Genomic DNA, 21,132 nt, shown 5'->3' on the forward strand with positions numbered 1-21,132 from the left:
TGGGGAGCACTGGCTGTGGATCCAGCCATGTCAAGACCCAGGGGCTGAGATTCCCAGGTCGAGACAGTTGCAAAAACACTGTCTGTCTGTGAAGGGAAGGCAATGACTTGCACCGTCTGTGTCCAAGCCTGGCATGGTGGGCAGAGTACCATTGGGGGGTGCCACACTGCAAGCCTATAGCTGGCCCTCCCTCTGCTCACCCATACCAAAAACTCGTGCTGGGGAGCAGAGGCGGCAATGTCTGCAGCATTGAGTGGTTGGAGGAGGGGAGGTTTGTGTCTTTGTGTCCCTTTCCAGACTGGTCCCTTGCATCTGTGACCAGAGAGGGTGGCATCCCTTCCAGGCACACCGTGTATCTGTAATGCTGGAGGTAGCGCCGTCTGCTCACAACTCTGTGCCACAGCAGCCTGTGGCAGGGTGGTGGGAAACGTCCTGGTTGTGCACAGCAGGGCTTGGGCTCCGCTGTCCCCCCTCAACCCGAGTTCAGCTCCGGGGCGGGGTGCCGCGTGCCTGCCAACTCCCACAATGGCACCTCGAGCCCTTCTCAGGCAGGCGACGTTGGCAGGAAACTACAGGGAGTGCAGTTGGCTTGAGACGTGGCCCCACAGTAGCCAGCTGCAGGACGGTGGGCCCCGTCCGTCCTGGTGTCCTCACCCCTCTGCAGCCAGGTGGGGGCTGGGCACCGCCGGGTGTCAAATTCCCAAAATGGCGCCCTGACCTGCGACCGGAAGGGGTGGGGCCTCGCCTCAGCGGGCGGCGTGGTGATAAACTGTGGAAAACGCTGTCTTCTCACGTCTCGGCCTCCACAGCAGCCCACGGCAGGGCGGTGGGGACCCTCTCGGGGGCCGCGTGGCGGTGGGGACCCTCTCGGGGGCGCGTGGCAGTCCCTGGGCTCCGCCGTCCCTCCTCGGAGCTGCGCGCGCACTCCCGCCTGCGCTTCCGCTTCCGGGTACTCCGCTCTCAGAATGGCGCCCGGCTCGAGCCGCTCTGGCCTTGGACGCCCCTGGGACCTGCGTGGGTTCCGTTTCTGGAACAGTGTCTCCGTAAAACCTCCAGGTAGCTCCCCGGAAGGTTTTTGGAGTGGCCGGCGCCAGAGAAAGGAAGAGGAACGGAGTTGCAAAGGGGCAAGCGACGAGGCTGTACGAGGGCGCTCCCGGGCCAAGTCCACGGCCCCTGAGAGAGACCCGGAAGTCGCATGGCCCAGACGTCTGGGCGGGTTTATATTTGTTTTTAGGGCCGGGAGATTTTGGCGCCAAGAGTAAGGAATTTCTTTGTTTCAGTTTTAGGGCGGGGATTGAGGAACAGGAGGGGCTGCTGCTTTTTTTCATTAGGGAAGGGAGGGGTGCCCGCCACCCCCCTCGCACTCCCTGCGTCAGGCCTGCTACCTGCGTGGCTCGGGACGTTCCCTTGTAACCAAGATGGTGAAAGCTTGTCTCGGAGCGTGGACAAGCTTGGCGATCCCTTGAGGGCTGCTTCTCACTCTTCCAAAGTTTCCAGCAGCTTCTCCCAGGTATTAGCCAGCACCTGGCCGGGCAAGATGCCCCGAACCCTGTCCTTACCCGCTTGTGGTGCTTCCTGTCACTTCCCGGGTGAATCCTGGTGGTGCTTCCTAGATGACATGTTTGAAATGTGAGAATCTGCTTATCGTTCCGGTTCTTCTCCACGGAGGAGGCACCGGCTACCTGTGCCTGGTCGACCACCTTGATCCAACTCCTTTGTTTCTTGGCCACACAGTCTTAATGACCACAGGAATTACAGTGCAGTATGCATCGGAGTAAGCACTCAGTAAGTGGCAGCTGTTGTTATCTGTGATTTAAAAAGTGTATTCAATGTGAGCAGTAATGACAGTGTACCTTAGTGACTTAGAAGCTCATGGTAAAGAGTTGACGAGTACTCTCACTTTTTCTATGAAGGAACCCAGAGCATATTAAGGTAAACTGGGTCTGGATGATGGTGACGCTGCTAATGGCTTTCTCTGTTTCTGTGCAGAATGTCCCCCCAGACCTCTCCATCTGCACCTTCGTGCTGGAACAGTCCCTCTCTGTGCGGGCCCTGCAGGAGATGCTGGCTAACACGGTGGAGAAATCGGAAGGGGCAAGTACCCACTTTATGTAGACTTGCAGTGTTGTAATGAACTCAGCTACTGTATGAACAATTTCTTTCACAGGTATTGGAGATTTTTCTCTTTGCTGAAATAAGTGAATGCCATTTACTTGTGATACCCTTAGGTTTGACTTCCTGCTTTATCCAGCAGATCTGTGATGTCTTAAAAACTTTAAAAAAATATCCAAACTTGATATGATCTGTGTCACTAAGCCTCATGCTTATGTCTGTGGTTTAAAGCAGACCTTTCTTTGAGCATTCGTGTGTCTCCTTATGTTTTCAGATCTGTTATGTTACTATTTTAACTAATTGCTTTATGCATGGCTATTTGTCATTGACCTTTATCTCATTTTCGAATGCCTCTAACCATGTGACTATGTCCTAAGCTTCTTTATGGCAAGTAAAATTTCATGGCACTGTTACATATTTTAAGTAACAAAATTATGGTGATATGGATTTAGTCAATTGTAACTTTGCAAACAGCTGATCATTTTTTTCTGAAAATTGAAATTCTCATGCTGTTTCTTAATGCAGATAATTTTCTTTGACAGCCTCTTTGATTATTTTAATTATTTTCCATGAGACTTGCTAGGACTGATTTCTGGGCTGTTACCCACTCTTAACCATTAAAGTTTAGAATTAAGTAGGAGGATGAATGGTCAAATTTGTGTTTCCTGGTGGGTTTCTTTTCTTTTTTCTTTTTTTAGCACTGTGATTATTGCAGTGTATGGTTTAATAAAGTGCAGTATTTCCAGGAATAAAACTGAAAATTTTCTTTTTATTGATCTATATATTCCTATTTTTGTTAATCATTGTTCCAGTCCAGATAAGTAAAGAGATTAAAAAATCATAATTCATGAGTGGGTATCCATAGAAAGGAGTTATCAATTATGATGTAACATTATTTTCATCAGTCTTATAGTTTTTTAAATTTTAGTGTCATGCAACTTAGGACTTTAATTGGTTTGTGCATTAATCTAAATCTAATTTGATTTAAATTTTTAACAGTATACTATGAAGTGTGGAGGAGAAACTTTATGAATTGTATTTGATATTAGACTAAAAGGTTATTTTATAAAAGTTCCAAATATGTTGTATTTTAATTTTTCAAGTTAATTTTTGGTTGTATCAAAGTTTGAAATTACTACATTCAAATATATAAAGTTTCTTTTAAAATTTTTATTCTTTCATGCAAAGTGTTTAGGATAATCTTAAGAAAGAGTAAAAAAATTTCTCAATTCAACTAGCTTAGTTTCTACCTGAAATAACCCCTCCTGATTTTTAAACATCACTGAGTCATATCAACTTTGAAATGCAGATCTGTCTTTAGAAAGAAAAATCATTTTTCTTTTGCATTAGCATTTTGAAAAATATATATTTCTATTTCACCTATCTTTGTAGATACCATCTTAGAACTATATTGCCATAAATTTAGTTTTTCTGTTGCTAAGCTGCTTTTCCTAAATTTAACAACGTTGGAAAGATCTTTTATCTCGCTCAAATCATGAGATTGGACTAGGAAAGCTCTAAAGTTTCTGTGCATACAGGAAGTAATTTGAAATACTGTTTTAGGATTTATAAGATATTTATTAGGTAGGCATTCTGGACCCCTCAAATATTTACATTTAGCTGAATTTAGTTTTGAATTATTCTTTGTCTAGAAAGTTTCTATCGGAGATAAAGTAGTAATTTATGTGAAATGTGGAACACCATGTTATAAAGCCAAGCATAGCTGCCATAAGACATTAATTAGGAAATATAATTTGAGAAAAATCTGCTGCAGGAAAGAAATATATTTCGTGGAGCTGAATCTCACTTTTACCTACCAGTCACTTTTAGAAAGAAACCGCTGTCAAATAGCTCAACAGGGCACTGTATTTTAGGGGAAATTTTTTTTTTCTCTATTAGACTGCTAAGTAGTTTTGATTATACCCAGGAGTGATATTCAAAATATTTAATAGCTAGTTTGGCTCAGGTACGAGTTAATCAGAGTAGCCCCCCCGCCACAGTGCCGGAGGAAGGGTCCTGGAGATCTCTGTTTTATGTTTATGGATTTGGGGGTGGCCTGCATGATTTGAGGGATGTCTAAGAGGACCCCTGGGATGGCTAAGGAGCACTCTGGGGACTTGGGGCAGCCAGTATTTACCAAGAGGGATATATGTTTTCCACCTTAACGACCATTTTGGTCATAAGAGTGCATGCTGGCTAAATATCACATGTGATTATATGTGATCAGTGGATGTTGCTGGCACTCGTAGGAATCAAATCTTTGGACTCCAAGGGTCTCCATATCATCTTTTCTAGTGTCTTACAGTGTCTCCTTTAAACCCGTTATGGAACTGTAATGGGAAATCCTTTTGTCAAGCAAATTGTCACCTCCAACTTAATAAATCATATGCAGTAGATGTGCTTAAACAAAGATCTACTTTTCCCAGGATGAAGCGAGTCAGCACGGTAATGCTAGTTTTCATGAGATCATTTCTTTCTTTTCCAATTAGCAGTGTATCAAAAAGAACATTGTGTACTACTTAATCCCCTACTCTTTGATAATCATCTTTCTTTACAAAGCCTTGTTATTTTTTAAGTAATTCTTCCTGAATTCCTTATATAATTCAGTAAATTGAATGGACTATTTAATGTCCAAAATGCTGCCCTACGCACGTAGCAACACAACATACTTGGTAATAAGGACAAGTTTTCCATTTAGAACTATGCCTTTGCTTTTTGTGGTTAAGGACCACTTTGGTCATATTCTTGGGTCCATGAGTAAATGCATGGTTTTCATAAAGGTGAAGGAAACCTACCAGGAAGTTCCCAACATTATTTGTGACAAAGAAAATTATGAAAAGTATTGATAACAAAAGAAGAAGAGGTATGTAACATGAAACAGGAAAAATATTACCTAATTTATGAAGTTTTGGTTCCCTAAGGAGTGGCTTATTGTGACTGTTAGTAAAATAAATAATATTTTTGTGGCATTGAAAGCATTCTGAAGGATTTCGTATAAAGTCATTTTTACAAATATTTAATAAAAAATAGGTGGTGAGAGGGATCTAGGTGTGATATCTATATAAGTGCATCAAATGTCATTTAGGTTTATTCTTATTCAAAGCATGTCAGTAGTAAGACAAAACCTGTGTATGTTTGTCTTAGTAACTGCTCACAGAACTTTTAAGATCTTGAGGATGGAGACAATACACATGCAACAAGAAGGAGGAAATGTCATTTGGAAAAGGGCCCATCTCTTTGGCCCAGTTGTGTCTGGATTTCTCTATATGCCCATCTTTGCCTCTCTTATTCCTTCTCTTCTCCCCCCTGGGTTTTATGTGTTTCTGGACAACTTGTCTACCTCTGAATCTTCCTCTGTATATCTCTTCTTGCTCTTTAGATCTGTTTTGCATCCTCGTGATACAGTGTAGGCTTATAAAAGCAGGGCCTTTGAGAATATTAGTTCTGCCATGTATTAGCTCTGTGGCTTTGGAAAGGTAATTCTTTATCATTGACTTTTAGTCGTTTTTCAGTGATGGTGTATGTAGATTATTTAGCACAATGTAAGCATGCATCTTATAGTGGTTACTACTATTGTTTTATTTGTTCTTTTTCTTATACTTGTATATTCCCATGGTTGGACTGTTAGTAATTCTTGACTTCCTTCTCTCTGGCCTTGATGACTTCCATCCTCTGGGATCGGGGCTAGTCCAATTAATTCCCTCTCCTTCCCCTCATTATCCCAACTGGTTCTGGCATGTGGAGTTTGCCGGTTTAATCATGACATGACTGTGTTAAAATACAGAATCAATAATAGCATTTGGTCATTTCTATGTGTTTTATAGTTAATGAAGTTTAGTAATTTAAGTGATACTTACTTTTGGCTCTTTATTTTATCCTAGTTAATTCACAGAACATTTTGATGAATATTTTCCTTCATAAAATTTTATTTTTTAGTATATAGTGTAATTTAAGTATTCCATTTTATGTGAGCATGGATGTCAAGTGAGAGGTGACATAGTGTTGTGGAAAGAGCTTTGGTTTTGTAGTCCATGAAATTTATTGAAAATAATTACTTTTCAAATAATATTTACCATTTATTGAAAAGGAATTGCTTTTGTTTAATGCCATGAGTGCAATACATGGCTTGTATATTCTGTTTAGGAAAGTATATTTTAAAAATACAGCATTGACTTGACTGTCTGTCTTTTTGGTTTAGTTGTTTCTGGGAGAATTGTAGGACCCTGTCCCTTTCAGCTTTGGCTTCTGGTCTCTTGACTGTTGGTCCCTTTGTCTTTAGAGTATTGTAGCTTGAACCAGGAAAAATAACATAAAATTAACCAATATTTGCTCCTTACATCCTGCTCTTTGATGGGGAAGTAGGTTGAAATTTATAGTTCAGTGATTGGGATTTGTATCATTCATTCATTTCAATTTATGTCCTATATATTCCTCATTATTATGGGTGTTGGTAGTTTACTATAAATTATGAAGGATACTTTTAAAATCTATAAAATTCAGGACATAATATTATAAATATAATATTGAATTGAATATTGAATAAATTCTGTTTTAATCATTTATTTAACTTAATGCAAGGTTTTTGAACATTTATAAGATAACATAAAGCCTCTGTGGATATAAAGAAAATAATATGAGTTTTGTCATCAATGAGTTTATGACTGCAGAGATAGAAAAACCATTATAGTAGGTTATGATGTTTGTTATTGTAGAAGTATATATAATTACAATGTTAGCATGAAGAAGGAATTGGGTATGTGGAACTTGTTATTCCTTTAAAATTTTTTGGACTTTTTAGAATCATTTCCAAAACGATTAAAAGTAATATTAAAACTATTAATATAAAAGCCAGTTCAGTTTTTTTTCCAGGGAACATTTGATCTCACTGGATTATTTTAAAAAATTCTAATAGAAAACAATACTTGCCAGGAAGACAATGCATATGTAGCATGTCCAGAGGTATTCTTAAAATGATTTTTATGTTTCAACTTACTAAAAGAGTTTATTATTTCATATGAAACTGTAAGAATGTTTCCTATTTCTAAATTATATACTGTCTTTTCATTAAAATTACAAAATACTATAGTGATGTAATTGTTAAAAGAGATACACATCCATCAGACTCAGACATGTCCAGTTTTTATGAAAAATGGAGCTGTAGAATGTGGAGTGTTGTTGAAACACTTGTGTCATTCTTGTAATAAAACCTTGGTCCCTTTAAGGCATGTACTCTGAGAGCATTCAGAAATTCATCATGAAACACTACATTTACTGGTAAATGAATTTTTAAAAATACATTTTTTTAAACATTAAAGCTCCACAAATGAGTTTTTAAAAAGTACATTTATCAAACATTGAAGCACCAATTTCAGACAAGTAATTGCATCTAAGATCATTTTATATAAATGCAAGAGCAAAAGATGAAGTTGAGATCTATGATGTATCTCATAGTGGTTAAGCACATAGATTATAGAGCAAACTCCCTGAGGCCAATTCCTGGTAACCTAAGTTGCATAACATTTCTGTGCCTCAGTTTTCTCATTTTTAAAGTGGGGGAAAATAATCGCATGTCCCTCATAGAATTGTTGGGAGAATCAAATAATTTAACGTAAGTAAAGTGTGCAGAGCAATCCTGGCTTGGAGGAAGCACCGTGGGTTTGCTGTCATCGTTAGTAAGATTTCTGTGTTGATAACGCCTGAATAAGCTCCTACCAGATCTGACTCTTCTGGAGAAAACAACTGTAGTTAACTCTGGACCAAATATAAAAACAAAACAACCCCCAACAACAAAACCCCCAGTTTCCTGACGGTTCTAGCCACAATTTCCCATGGCTGCTGTAACAAATTGCCACCAATTTGGTGGCTTAAAACAAGAACATAAGTTTATTATATTATGGTTTTGGAGGTCAGAAGTCTAAAATCAGTCTCCGTTGGGCTAAAATGAAGGTGTTGGCAGGGCTGCATTCCTTTTAGGGGCCTTAGAGAAGAGGGCCTCTTGCTTTTTCCTTGCTTTTTCTGGCTACATTCTGGCTTGTGGCCCATCCTCCGTCTTCAAAGCCAGCAGTGTACCATCATGTAACATGTCCCAGGTTACGGGGATTAGGATGTGGGCCTCTCTGGTCACTGCTATTAGGCCAACCACATCATGGAAGTACCAAGCTTGAGTAAGATGTTGACAAGATGAAATGAAAATCAGAGCAATGTAGTTGAGCAATGACTGGTAAATCTTTGATTTGACAGGAGTCCAATTACCTGTAAACCAGTCAATATTAATTTCAGTCTGTCTTATGCGCATACCAATTCATAGATTCAAACACATTTTGCATCTAAAAGGCTTTATTCTCTGAACATTTTCTGAGTTTTCAGTATTTAATCATAGCTACAAAAGTGGGTCTTAATATTTCTTTAATGTCCTTATTCTGGTATTTTGGAATCTGTTCAATGGTACTACACATCTTAAAGACTTACTTGTTCAAGCTCTGGGGAAGAGAGGCAAAAGATCAACAACAAACAGAGTTGATGTTGTGTCCAACCTGGTTGAGTTTTATATTAATATTCTTTTGATTTGCTTTCTCTTCATTAAAACAAGTTGGGGTATTGTGGAGCAAAAAGGAAGGGTTGATTCGTCTTATGCTTCATGTGATAGAGATGTATTCTGTACATCATTAAAAGTAAGTTTCTCAGGTGGCTAGGCTAATGACGCACTGCAAAAAATGCACTTTACTTTAACATTTAATACTGTTCATCCATTTTCAAACATGTTCCACACATCATAAGTCTCTGGGAAAATACAGAATTAAACTCCATTAAAGTACAGAATTAGTTTATAAAATGGTGACCCCACTTTTAAATACTTCAAGTATAGCGGATATCTGCCTCTGAAAAGATCACAGCCCAAAGAGTGGAACAGGTAACTATCAACAAAGATAATACCACACTATTTTTGTGTTTCAGCAAGATGCCTGCCTGCAGGCATGATAGGAACTCAATAAGTTGCTTTATATACATATATCCTCATTTGTTTATTTTTTTGATTAATGCTATTGGTAAAAGTAATTAGTTTCTACAATGCATGCAATATGAAATATACTTACATTTCAGTATACAGTTCAATTACAGAATCATTTAAATCTTTTATTTTTATAACAGCATTATAGAAAAGTATAAAATAAAAATACCCTCCTCCTAATCCTTCTCTACCCCACCCCACCCGTACCACCAACCGCAACTAAAAGATTGGTATGTAGCCATCTAGGGCTTTATGCATAAAAATAATTTTACCTAAATAAAATCGTATTATGTCCTATGCTGTCATCTTTTACCATTTAATCGTATGTGGTTTTAAAAAAAATGACACAGAAAGTCCGGAGGAAGAGAGAATTCCGACTTAGTTCATCAGGGCTCTGGCTCTGTAATTCTCTTTACAGAGAATTCTCTCTGTTCTCCCCTCTGTGTTCCCAGTTTGAGGTTCGCTTCCCCTGTGGTTACACGATGGCTGTGGCCATTTCATTTTGGATGATATCCAAATTCAACATCATCCATTCCTACAAAAAGGAGCTGACTTTCTTTATTCCTCAGAATAAGGCTCTTTCCCCAGAAATTTCCTGGTGGAATTCCCCTCATGCCCGTTGTCACACACCCATGGCTAATTCATTCACTGGCAAGAGAAAGTGGGGTTAGCACAACTGGCTTAGACCGTGGGGATGGCGAGAAGGAAGGATGGCTCTAAAAATAGGGTGTTTTTCAATTGGGACGACAAAGAGGGTGTATGTGTAAAGGAAGGTTAGCTAATTTCTAACATTGCCTGCTCCAAGGCATAGCAGACACAGAGTTAACAGCCTGATATTCTTAATTGGGAATATATATATGTTTAGAATCCTCCAGTTTCTTGAGCCAAACTGGGGCCAACAAGGCAGATCCTTATCTAGGAAAAGAAATCAAACTCTGTGCTCAGGTGCCTCCATGGCTGGGAAATAGAAACCCCACCTGTCTGATTCATGCAGTGTTCATTCCACAAAAACATATCGAGTCGCTTTTGTGAATTCTGGGGCTGGGGATAGAGCGATGAATCAGAATACATCCTTGTGCTGGAGGAACACTTATCAATCTAATAGGAAAGAGAGAAGATAAATAATCATAATGTGGTGCTTGGGGAAAATAGTTCAATGAGAGGGCAGAGATCTAATTATGTAGTCAACACTAACCCCCTGCGTATTCAAAGCTGGAAAATGCTTAACAGGTTAATGTGTTTATATCGTAGACAATATGATGCCACTATTTACATTTGAAACCATAATTCCCAGATATCTAGTCTAACTTAATGTATTATTTCAAGAGGCTGGGTCCTGTTTACCTTTCTGTTCGAGCTCATCTGTAATAAAGCATAAATACTGCTTCAGGAATGAGGCTATAATGCCGCTAAATTGAAAAATTTACTGATTGATGTGATACTTAGCTAGCATCTTGTTGAAAGTCTCTGTACAAATATATGTACCTGCCTTTCGTGTGCAAAATTAGTGCAGTGATTCAAAGGTGAATGTGATTATAATCTCTTGAAGGGCTCACAGTGAAATATATTCACTGAGCAACAACGGTCTGTCACTTACGTGGAAATTTGTCTGTGGCTGAAATACACATCTTCTATTTGTGGACACTTTCTGTTATCCTGTCTTTCTGTTTCTGGAAAGACAGCTCCCTACTCAGTAGCTAAAGATGCTACATATTTCTATGTATTTGAATGACATGGTTTCCAGAGACTCCAGCCTCAAACTCAATAAGGACGTCAATTTCATCAGCATGTAATTGAATCACGGTGGCACAGTCAGGCACTGTTTTAGATTATGAATCTTGAATGTATAGATTATTTTATTTGATTAGTGTCATTCAGTTTGGACAGCTTCCTCAGATTTTTTTGTGTGTTTATAATAGAAAAAAGTATTTTTCATGTATAGATATTTGATAGCAAATGAATGAGATGGTAAATTTCTGATGCCATAGTGATAAATTATTCCAAAATTGACCTGTGATTTAAAGATATTCGGAACCTATTGAGTCAGTTTTCCTTTAATTTTTATTCCCTTAAAGTTCTAACTTTATTTTTTAAAAAATACTTTCTTAAAGTTCTAACTTAAAAAACAAAAACAAAAACATTTTAGTCTAGTGGAATATTTCTTTCTTTCACCATTCTTTATCAAATAGCACTCCCCATTACTTCTCTCGCCCCCCACAAAAAAACAAAACAAAAAAAACACCAACAACTAGCACTTCTTACCTTGTTTGCATTTTCCCTGAAGCATGTGTTACCTTCTGACATGCCATATTCCTGGTCTGTTTATTGGCTGCCCATTAGAGTGTAAATCGCACTAGGGCAGGGCTTTTGGTCTGTTGGTTCACTTGCTATGCCACTAAGGCATAAGACAATGCATGTTATGTGCTTAGATATTCAGTAAATGTTTGCTGTTTGGAGGGACTACAAGATAGAATTCATACACTCAAAATTAAGGGACTGAAAATCGCCAAAAATTCTGTTTCTGCTACCGTAGTAATAGTTTTGAACATGTGGTAGAGCTTTTGCACATTAAGTGCAGCTCTTTTGTTTTGTTTTCTTTTTTCTTTTTCTTTTTTTCTTTTTTTACCTTGCCTCTCTATTGTGGGAGAAAAGAAGTGTTTTTGGACAGAAAAGTGAGAAAATAACTTTTGGGGTCAGGTAACCATACATTCTTGTTTGCCTGGCACAGTCCAGGTTAACACCTGTGGTCCCAGCTTAATTACTATCAGGTTCCCCTTTCACTGTCCAAAGTGCCCCAGTCTGGATGAGAAACTATGCGTTCTTCCCCAGTCATGGCACCTTTGTGAATGAAAATCTTGCATATAGTTTCTGATTCTAAGGCTTAAAAGGAGTCCATACAAGTTCTTTTTTTTTTTTTTTACTCGTCTTAAAAAAACTCTAGTTTTAACATATTTTTATTTTTATTTTAGAATTTTATGGGGGTACACACGTTTTGCTGACATACTTTGCTTTGTACAGTTGGAGTCAAAGTTATAAGTGTGCCCTCTACCCAGTGAGTGTGCACTGTGCCCATTAGCTCTTTAGCGACTGCTTTAGCCACACATTCTGAGAGGCTATACTTTCGGCAAGTCGTCTCAGAGCTGTGAGAAAAAGGCAAAGACACCAGTGAGATCTACATTACGTGAGCATTGGAGAGACCAGATGGAACATTCTGATAGTTAGCATGCGGCCAATAGTGGTAGTACAACCAGATTACTTTCATGTGGCTTCCGAGATAATGGCAAGACCATTAAGACCATTCTAAGACCACATGGAACTGTGAGGAGTTGTTTACTGGAAAAGGAAACCTGAGAACTGTTCTTAGACCATTGACAAAGTACAGAGAGCAGCACACCAAGAGCACACAGAATGGGCTTACTATTTTACTGTGCTGATTTCCATAGCTCTGGAAAACATATTGAAAAGCATTGCATTATCTGACAAAAGGGAAAAGTATCCCAGACCTCACCCAACAGTGAGATTGGACAGTGCAAAGATAGAGTTAAGTGAGAGGCAAATAACAGCAGAGACCACAGAAGAAACAACAGTGAAACCAGCAAAACTGAATACTTTGTAAGCTGGGGTCAGTTGCATTTGTTCACTGCACTGATGCATGACGAGTAACTATGTTCCAGGCTCTGTGTGGGGTTAATGGTGAGAGAGAGTCTGGGGAGCTGGCGTTGCTTCTTCCACAACAGGACATCAGTGGAATGTATGCATTGGAAATAGAAGTGCTCAATAAATGGTTATTCAGATGAAGGAATCAAAACAAGATGTCAGGGTCCAGGGTAAAAACTGAGATTGTCTTTACACACTTATGGCATGGAGATTTTGTTTTGTTCCTAATAGTTTACAGAAGTTTTAGTGTGTATAATCATGTACTATATTGCATGTAAGGAAATTAATCATATCATTCATTGATTCATGAAGTTGTAGACACTAAACCTCCAGAATGGATTTGAGGTATGTGGTATTAATTATTAATACATATGTATTTAAATTTAGTAGGTTTATATGTAGTTTACCCATAAGGGGTTCTTTTGGTTTCTCTGGAAACTCTATTCAGGCCTTGGTTAGGAAGAAATATGTACCTGGGTGGATCCAGTCAGGAATTGGATCACCCCCCTGAGTGTTTTGTCAAAGGCTGCCTTGAATTGTGTCTTCTTAGGTCTTTAACTTGCCTGTGGTTGTTGAACAACTGTCCCTTGAGGGGGTTGTTCCTTATTTAATCATTGTCATGTGACCTCAGTTCTTATGAAAAAATTTAAAGCTTTAGTCTTTCTGCATTTGTAGGTGTGGTTAGTTCTTCGTGCTGTCCACTCTCTATCCAAACTGGACTCACTCCCTGAATATGCTCCATTTTCTCCAGGGATATAGTCTCATATTCTTGCCACACTAATTCCTCAAGCTAGAATTCTGAGCCTTTCAAAAGTTCACCCCATCCTTCTCTGCACATGCCCAAGGGTGTCGGCCTTGAATCCTTTCATGGTCCTCTCAGCCAGAAGTGATATTTCTACTCATGGAGTCCCTGATCACTGGGTTTTTAAGTTTGCCTAGTTTTTCTCTCATTTTATATTATATAATGACTATTTGGTATGTATTATACATACTTTATATTAGAATGTTAGAATTTGGTTTTTTTCACTGTCTGAAAATGCTTTTATTTCACTGACGTTTTTAAAACAGTTTTAGGTTTACAGAAAATTGTTTGGAAAATACGGAGTTCCCATAAACCCTCTCCACCACCCCAACTTTTCCCTAATACTAGCATCTTGCACCTTGTCTTTTCATGGCTTGATAGCTCATTTCTTTTTATTCACTGAATACTGTTCCGTTGTGTGTGTGCACCACAATTTGTCTGTTCATTCATTTGTCGAAGGACATCTTGGTTGCTTACTACCACGTTTTGGCTATTAAGGATGAAGCTGCTTTAAACTCTTCTGCAAGCTTTTGTGTGGACATACATTTTCAACTCCTTCGCTTAAATACCAAGGAGTGTGATTGTATTGTTAGATCATATGGTAAAAGTATGCTTAGTTTTGTAAGAAACTGTCAGACTGTCTTTCACAATGGCTGTACTGTGTTGTGCTCCAACCAGCAGTGAATGAGAGTTCCTGTTGTTCCACATCCTCATTAGCATTTGATGTTTTCACTATTGTAGATTTTGGCCATTGTAATAGGTGTATTTTGGTATCTCATTGTTGTTTAAACTTGCAACTTCCTAATGATAAATGATGTGGATCACCGTTTCATATGCTTATTAGCCATCTGTATATCTTCTCTGGTGACGTCTCTGTTCAGATCTTTAGCCTAGTTTTTAATCGGGTTGTTTGTTTTCTTATTGTTGAGTTTTAAGAATTCTTTTGTATATTCTGGATACCAGTCCTTTATCAAATAAGTGTTTTGAAAAGATTTTCTCCCAGTTGTAGCTTATCTCTTTATTCAGTTAAAAGTGTCTTTCACAGAGAAGTCTCTAATTTTAACAAAGCCCACTTTATCAGTCTTTCTTTCATGGATCATGGCTGTGGTGTTGTATCTAAAAAGTCATTGCCAAACCCAAGGTTACCCAGATTTTCTCTTATGTTATCTTTTAGAAGTTTCATAGTTTTGTGTGTTACATGAAGGTCTATGAGCCATTTTGAGTTAATTTTTGCGAAGGATTTAAGGTCAGTATCTGGATACACTTGTTATTTTTTATTTTTTTACACAAGGGTGTCCAGTTGTTCTAGCCCTAGTTGTTGAAAAGACTGTCCCTTTTCTTTTGTATTGCTTTTGTTCTTTTATCAAAGATCAGTTGACTATATTTGTGTGGATCTATTTCTGGGCTCTCTATTCTGTTCCATTGATCTGTTTATTTATTTAACCAACACCATACTGTCTTAATTACTATTGCCTTACAGTAAGTCTCGAAGTCACATCATGTCAGTCTTCTGACTTTGTTCTTCTCCAATATTGTGTTTGTTATTCTAGGTCTTTTGCCTTCCTGTGTAAATTTTAGAATCAGTTTGTCAAAATCCACAAAATAACTTGCTGGAATTTTGATTGGGATTGAACTGAATTGTTAGAATTCCAAAAAGATAATCAACACTTAAGTGCATATACAGTAATAACATACATCGGGTGGGGCAAGGGCAATATATGTAACCTAAACATTTGTACCCCCATAATATGCCAAAATAAAAAAAAAATAAAATCACTGTATTCCTCTTTGCAGCCACTAATTTTTCCTAGAAAATAGATCTAAAATTTAAGACTTTATTTTTATATGGAGTTTATTATTATTCATACTAAATCTAGCTGGAGTTTAAGATTAGCATTTAAGTTGATTTTTTGCCAATAACTAAGTAAAAGTGCCATCATTATCCATGAGTGATGATTTGCTTCCTTATATTTATTGTGATGACTTTTTAATCATACATTAAATTCTCATACACATTCCAAGAAGCGGTACTCTAACCTAAATATTCTGTGACAAAGTCTGTGTGTCATTATGTCCAGCAATGCTGATTTAATCCCTGTATTTTAATAAGGCTAGTCCCATCTCATTGATTCTCCGCTCACTAAATTGTTCATGCTCTTCTTAACTATTTATTCTCCCAAATGAAATTACCTGTGGTATTTAATTTAACTTAGTAATTCTGATAAGTAGCCTCCATGTAAGAGATCTATCCTATTATTTACTTAGCACCCATCCACTTGCATTTGTTAACATTAAGGTTTATACAAGAGCCACTGAAACCTATTATGTGCTTAGAGAAAGGAGGTATTGGTAATTTTGAGTTAGAAAGTACACATATTCTGAGGATTATGAACAAATTTAGAAAGCATTTAAGTCGTATTACAGGAACAGTTTCTATTCTAAAGTAGGAATAATTTAGGAAGCAGTAGATCTTAGTTCTTTATTACCTAGTTTAAATTTTCAAAGAAATAATTTAAACTTCCGAATAAAAACTCTAAACCCTTTCTTTGAATTAAATTGTATGTGTGTTAGTGTGTGAGGTTGCTGAGTTTATTATACTGTGTAAGTCTACTTCATTGTTTGACAGATCTGAAAAAAATAGAGTTTTGCCTGATTAGGAGAAAACCAGAGTAAAGCCAGGAAATGGGGCTAACATATAATTCAGTGAATTGCTGGACTTTTGTGACTTCATTTGCTTAATAAAGTTTATGGTAAATTTCTTTCTCCAACTGATGGCAGAAAGGACTTTGCACTTTAACTGCAGGCAGTTAAAGTACAAATCATATACAATATTGCAGTATAGAGAGATACTTTTCTTCTTATTTATAATTTCCCCAACATTAATACCATGCCTGTTTGTCCTAATTTAGTATTGTATATTCCAGTTTAAAATTATTTGATCTGCTCCTGGGAGCATTTCGGTAGATACCTCAGTTTGAGGTTCAGTGAATCTATGATTGTATTATTTGTAAACACATATTAAAATGAAAAAGAAAAGAGAAAGAAAAAAAAAATTCTTGCTAACTAATGAGGCTAAGAGTTTTAGGAGAGAAAGCAAATATAAAAGTACCTAGCACAATACCTATGGTAGTAGGTTCTCAATAACTATTAGTTTCTTTTCCTTTCCATTTTTAAGGAATAACTCACTGTTGAAATTGACCTATCTAAATGCTACTATTTTCATAAAAGTATATAATGTAGGTTTCATTGAATTCTTTATTAATGGCAGTTTGGCCACATATTTAACAAATCACTAGGCACCAAGGAATCTATTATACGTTTGGTTTTTGTCGGGAGGAAAACATCCAGGCCAAAAAACAATGTCATTTTAAGCTGTTTTGAATCTTTTATTGTTTGGATCAGACCTTGTTTGAAAACTTCAGAGAAGAAGTTTAATAGTTCCATTTTCGGGTTGTAGTAGACTGTAGAAAGTAGGAAAACAGAAACAAACAAGGAAACAAAACTTCCCTAAACTAGAAAAGTTGTAAAAGGATTTAATTAAAAGGTATTAAATTACAAAATAAATCTGTTTGAGGGCATTGGAAACTTCTGAGGTTAGCTAGGAATTGAGGGGACCAAAATCCCAGAGGTTAGAGAAGTGCATTCTGGCGGGTCTAACATTCTTTATACCACTTTTCCCTCTGGGGCATGTAATGAGTATTAACCTGGGCATAGATTAGGGCAGAAAAGCCTGCAAAATTTATGTAATGTTAGGCCTGCCAAGGTAGGCAGAATTGAAAGATACAAGATCTTCAAGGAAAAGGAAAGAGATAAATAAGACTAACATTTTGAAAATGTTTTCCCCCTTGAGGGCAACATTTTTCTCTTTTTAAACTGTGCTGGGAAACAAGCTTAAGAAGCTTCGCAGAAAGCAAATGAAAAGCAGAGCCATATAATAATATGTGACTAAATAGTGATTATATGAAACAATGCGAATAATGTCTTGTGAGTCTCATCTTGTGCTAAGGAGGCAAAAAATTGTATTTCAGTGGTGGTTAAGGAGTGGAGGCCCTGCTAATTATTCTAGGCTCTCAGTTGGGACTTTTAGACATTTTACCCACTAGGAGAGGGGGTAAACTAGAGGTAGGTTGAGTCTCACCAAGTCTGAAATGTAACCTTCAGTTACTCAGCCCAAGTTGGGTTGAAGGAATCTGCCCGTCATCTAGTGGCCAGCCATAGGTACATCCTTTCTGGAGGAAGAAATACCATCCAGCTGTATACAGATTTTGATATATAATATTCAAAGTGTAGTTTAAAATGTTATGCATATAAAGAATCAGGACCAAGAGAAAAAAAAACTGACAATAGAAATAGACCCATAAGTGATCCTGACATTGAAATTATCAGTTATAAACTAATTGTGGAATATTCAATGAAAAATAAAATGGAAGTTCGAATACTGGAAAACACAATAATAGTAAGAACTAAATAGATGAGGTGAACAGCAGCTAAGAAATAGCTGAAGAAAAAATTCATGAATTGGAAAATAGGTCAGTTGAAAATATCCAGACTGAGACATACAGAGAGAAAAACATGGAAAATAAAGAACAAAAATCATAAGAGATACATTAGACGTAGTAGTAAAGTTCAACATACAAGTGACCGGATTCCAAAACTGTAATGTAAACAATATTGGTGGATATAATAGTGCATAATTTTTTGAAATTAATGAAATAATTTACTTCACAGATTCAAGAAGCATTATCCTGTGAAAGAGTAACAGATATAAAACTATGCTTTGGTGTACCATAGTAAAATTACTGAAACCCAGAAAAAGGAAAAAAATCTTAAAAGCTAATGAAGGAGGGAAAAAAAATAAAAAAAGCCATAATGAGACTAGTATCTGATGACACAACAGAAAAATGTGAGCCAGATGAGAAAGGCACGATATCTTTAATGTTGTGAGGAAAAATAAGCCAACGCTGTATTCTAGCCAGATAAAATATCCTTCAAAAGTGAACGTGAAATACAGACATTTCCAGACAAACAAAAAAATGAGATAATTTAGAGATAGGAGACCGAGTTCTTTAGGCAGAAGGGAAACGATACCAGATTGGAAAAAGTATATGCAGGAAGAAAAGAAGACTAAGAGTAGTATGTGGTCAAATGTAAGTTAATGCTACCTATACAGAATAGTTATATTATGGCCATATGGGATTTAAAATATATGTGCAATTAAAATCCACAAAAATAATAAAACAGAAGGTGGTAGAGTGTGAAATTTTTAAGCATGTTCTAAGGTCTTAACTTTTTCTGCACCATGGTAAAGTTACTAATTTGTATTATATTATTAGATGTCATGGATTTATATGTAATCTCTAGAGTACTAACTAAAATAATACTGAGGTATAACCACAGCCTTCCAGAAGGAAAATGGACTATCAAAATATTTGATTAATATAAAAGAAGGAAGAAAGGAGAGAAATGAAATAAGAACATATGGGGCTGAGTCTGTTCTCAAATTAGATTATAATAATGGTTCACAACTCTGTAAATATATTAAAAAGCATTGAAATTGTATATTCTAAATAGATGAACTTTCTGGAATATAAATTATATTTCAATAAAGTTAGGTAAATAGAACATGATACCAATAGAATACAAATAATGACATGGTAAATATAAACTCATATTTACATTTAGTTTTGTTAAACTAAATGTAAATGGACTAAAATATGCCAGTTAAAATTCATGGATTGTCAGACTTCATTAAACAGTACTAGCAATTATAAGCTGTTTACCAGAAACATACTTTATATTACAATTAGGAAAAAACCTTTATATTGAGAGTGAAAGAAACTGTAAATTGAATTAACTTATTGTATGTATTAATACCTATGATTTTAAAAACTCAAAATAAATTAATGACAATCCATATTTTCTATATAAAAAGACTAATTTATATAAAGGGTAAAAATCACGTGATGGAAAAGTTATATAGATGGCAAAGTTGAATCAAAGGAAAGCTGGTATAATATTAATATCTGAGTAAGAATTTAGAGGCCGGGCGCGGTGGCTCATGCCTGTAATCCTAGCACTCTGGGAGGCCGAGGCGGGTGGTGATCGCTCAAGGTCAGGAGTTCGAGACCAACCTGAGCGAGACCCCGTCTCTACTAAAAAAAAAAAAAAATAGAAAGAAATTATCTGGCCAACTAAAAATATATATAGAAAACATTAGCCAGGCATGGTGGCGCATGCCTATAGTCCCAGCTACTCGGGAGGCTGAGGCAGTAGGATCGCTTATGCCCAGGAGTTTGAGGTTGCTGTGAGCTAGGCTGATGCCATGGCACTCACTCTAGCCCGGGCAACAAAGTGAGACTCTGTCTCAAAAAAAAAAAAAAAAAAAAAAAAAAATTAGGGCAAAAAGTATTGCTAGAAATAAAGATGTAGATTTCATTATCATTAAAGGGTCAGTTTACAAGAAAAATAGAATAATTCTGAATTTATATGAATCTAATGATATAGCTTTCAAACTTAGAAAAACAAAAAATGACACAATTATAAAGATAAGTCCACCCATCAACAGTCAGTGTATAAGACCACATCCCTCTCTCAGTATCTATTACAATAATCAGGCAAATAAATAAAGATATAGAAATCTTAACAGCATGATTAATTGACATACCTAAAATCATATACAGAATACTGCACCAGATGCTGAGAAAGTCCACATTTAAGTGCAGATGGAGCATTTACCAAAACTAATTATGGAGCAAGTATAAACAAAATTCAAGGGTTTGACATAATTTGAGTGTATTCTTTGATCATCATGGAATTAAGCTAGAAATCAATAACAAAAAGATAAATTGAAAATCCATAAGTTTATGAAAGAGTTAGTTACAATGAAATATTATGAAACATTTTGAATTGGGTAATAATAGGAAAAATGAGACATACCTAAAGCTGTGGATACAGTTAAAACTGTTTAGAGGGAAACTTTTGGCCCTAAATATGTAAGGACTGAATAATCAATTATCTAAATATCTCAAGACAACAAAAAGAAAATATTAAACCGAAAAATGTAGAAAGAAGACATAATAAAGAATAGAATTTATGAGATAGAAGGAAACACATTATGAAAGCCAACAGTTGGTTCTTTGAAAAGACTAATAAAATGGATGAACTCTTAGCAAGACTGAACAAGACAAAAAAGAGAATACAAAATTAACAATATTAGAAATGAAAATAGGAAATCACTGCAGACAAAACCTCCAAACAATTAAAAGATAGTAAGGTGATATTGTGAATAACTTTATTGTAATGAATCTGAAATTTCCTAGAGAAATACAGTTTTAGAAAAATACTGTTTACCAACCCCAACGCTAGAAATGGGAAATATTGAACTGTCTTAACTCTGTTAAAGAAAATGAATTGGTAATTAAAAGTCTTATCACAAAGAAGTCCAGGCCCAGACAGCCTTACTGGTCAATTCTGCCAGACATTTAAGGAAGCAATAATACCAATTTTAAACTCTTTCAGAATATTTCCCAGCTGATTTTAGAATCAGGGTAAC

General features: G+C 36.8%; 1 protein-coding gene across 5 annotated transcripts in view; it reads left to right on the forward strand.

Annotated features, from left to right (window-relative positions):
• The window catches only part of RYR2 (ryanodine receptor 2), a 596,087-nt gene that overhangs the window by 223,683 nt on the left and 351,272 nt on the right, over positions 1-21,132 (forward strand). For all 5 annotated transcript variants that reach the window (XM_045537281.1, XM_045537279.1, XM_045537276.1 and 2 more), the window contains exon 3: positions 1,990-2,094. In XM_045537281.1, the coding sequence (XP_045393237.1) occupies positions 1,990-2,094 (105 nt within the window). The remainder of the gene's footprint in view (positions 1-1,989; positions 2,095-21,132) is intronic.

This window comes from Lemur catta, chromosome 25 (genome assembly GCF_020740605.2).
Source record: "Lemur catta isolate mLemCat1 chromosome 25, mLemCat1.pri, whole genome shotgun sequence".
In the NCBI taxonomy this organism is placed as follows: domain Eukaryota; kingdom Metazoa; phylum Chordata; class Mammalia; order Primates; family Lemuridae; genus Lemur; species Lemur catta.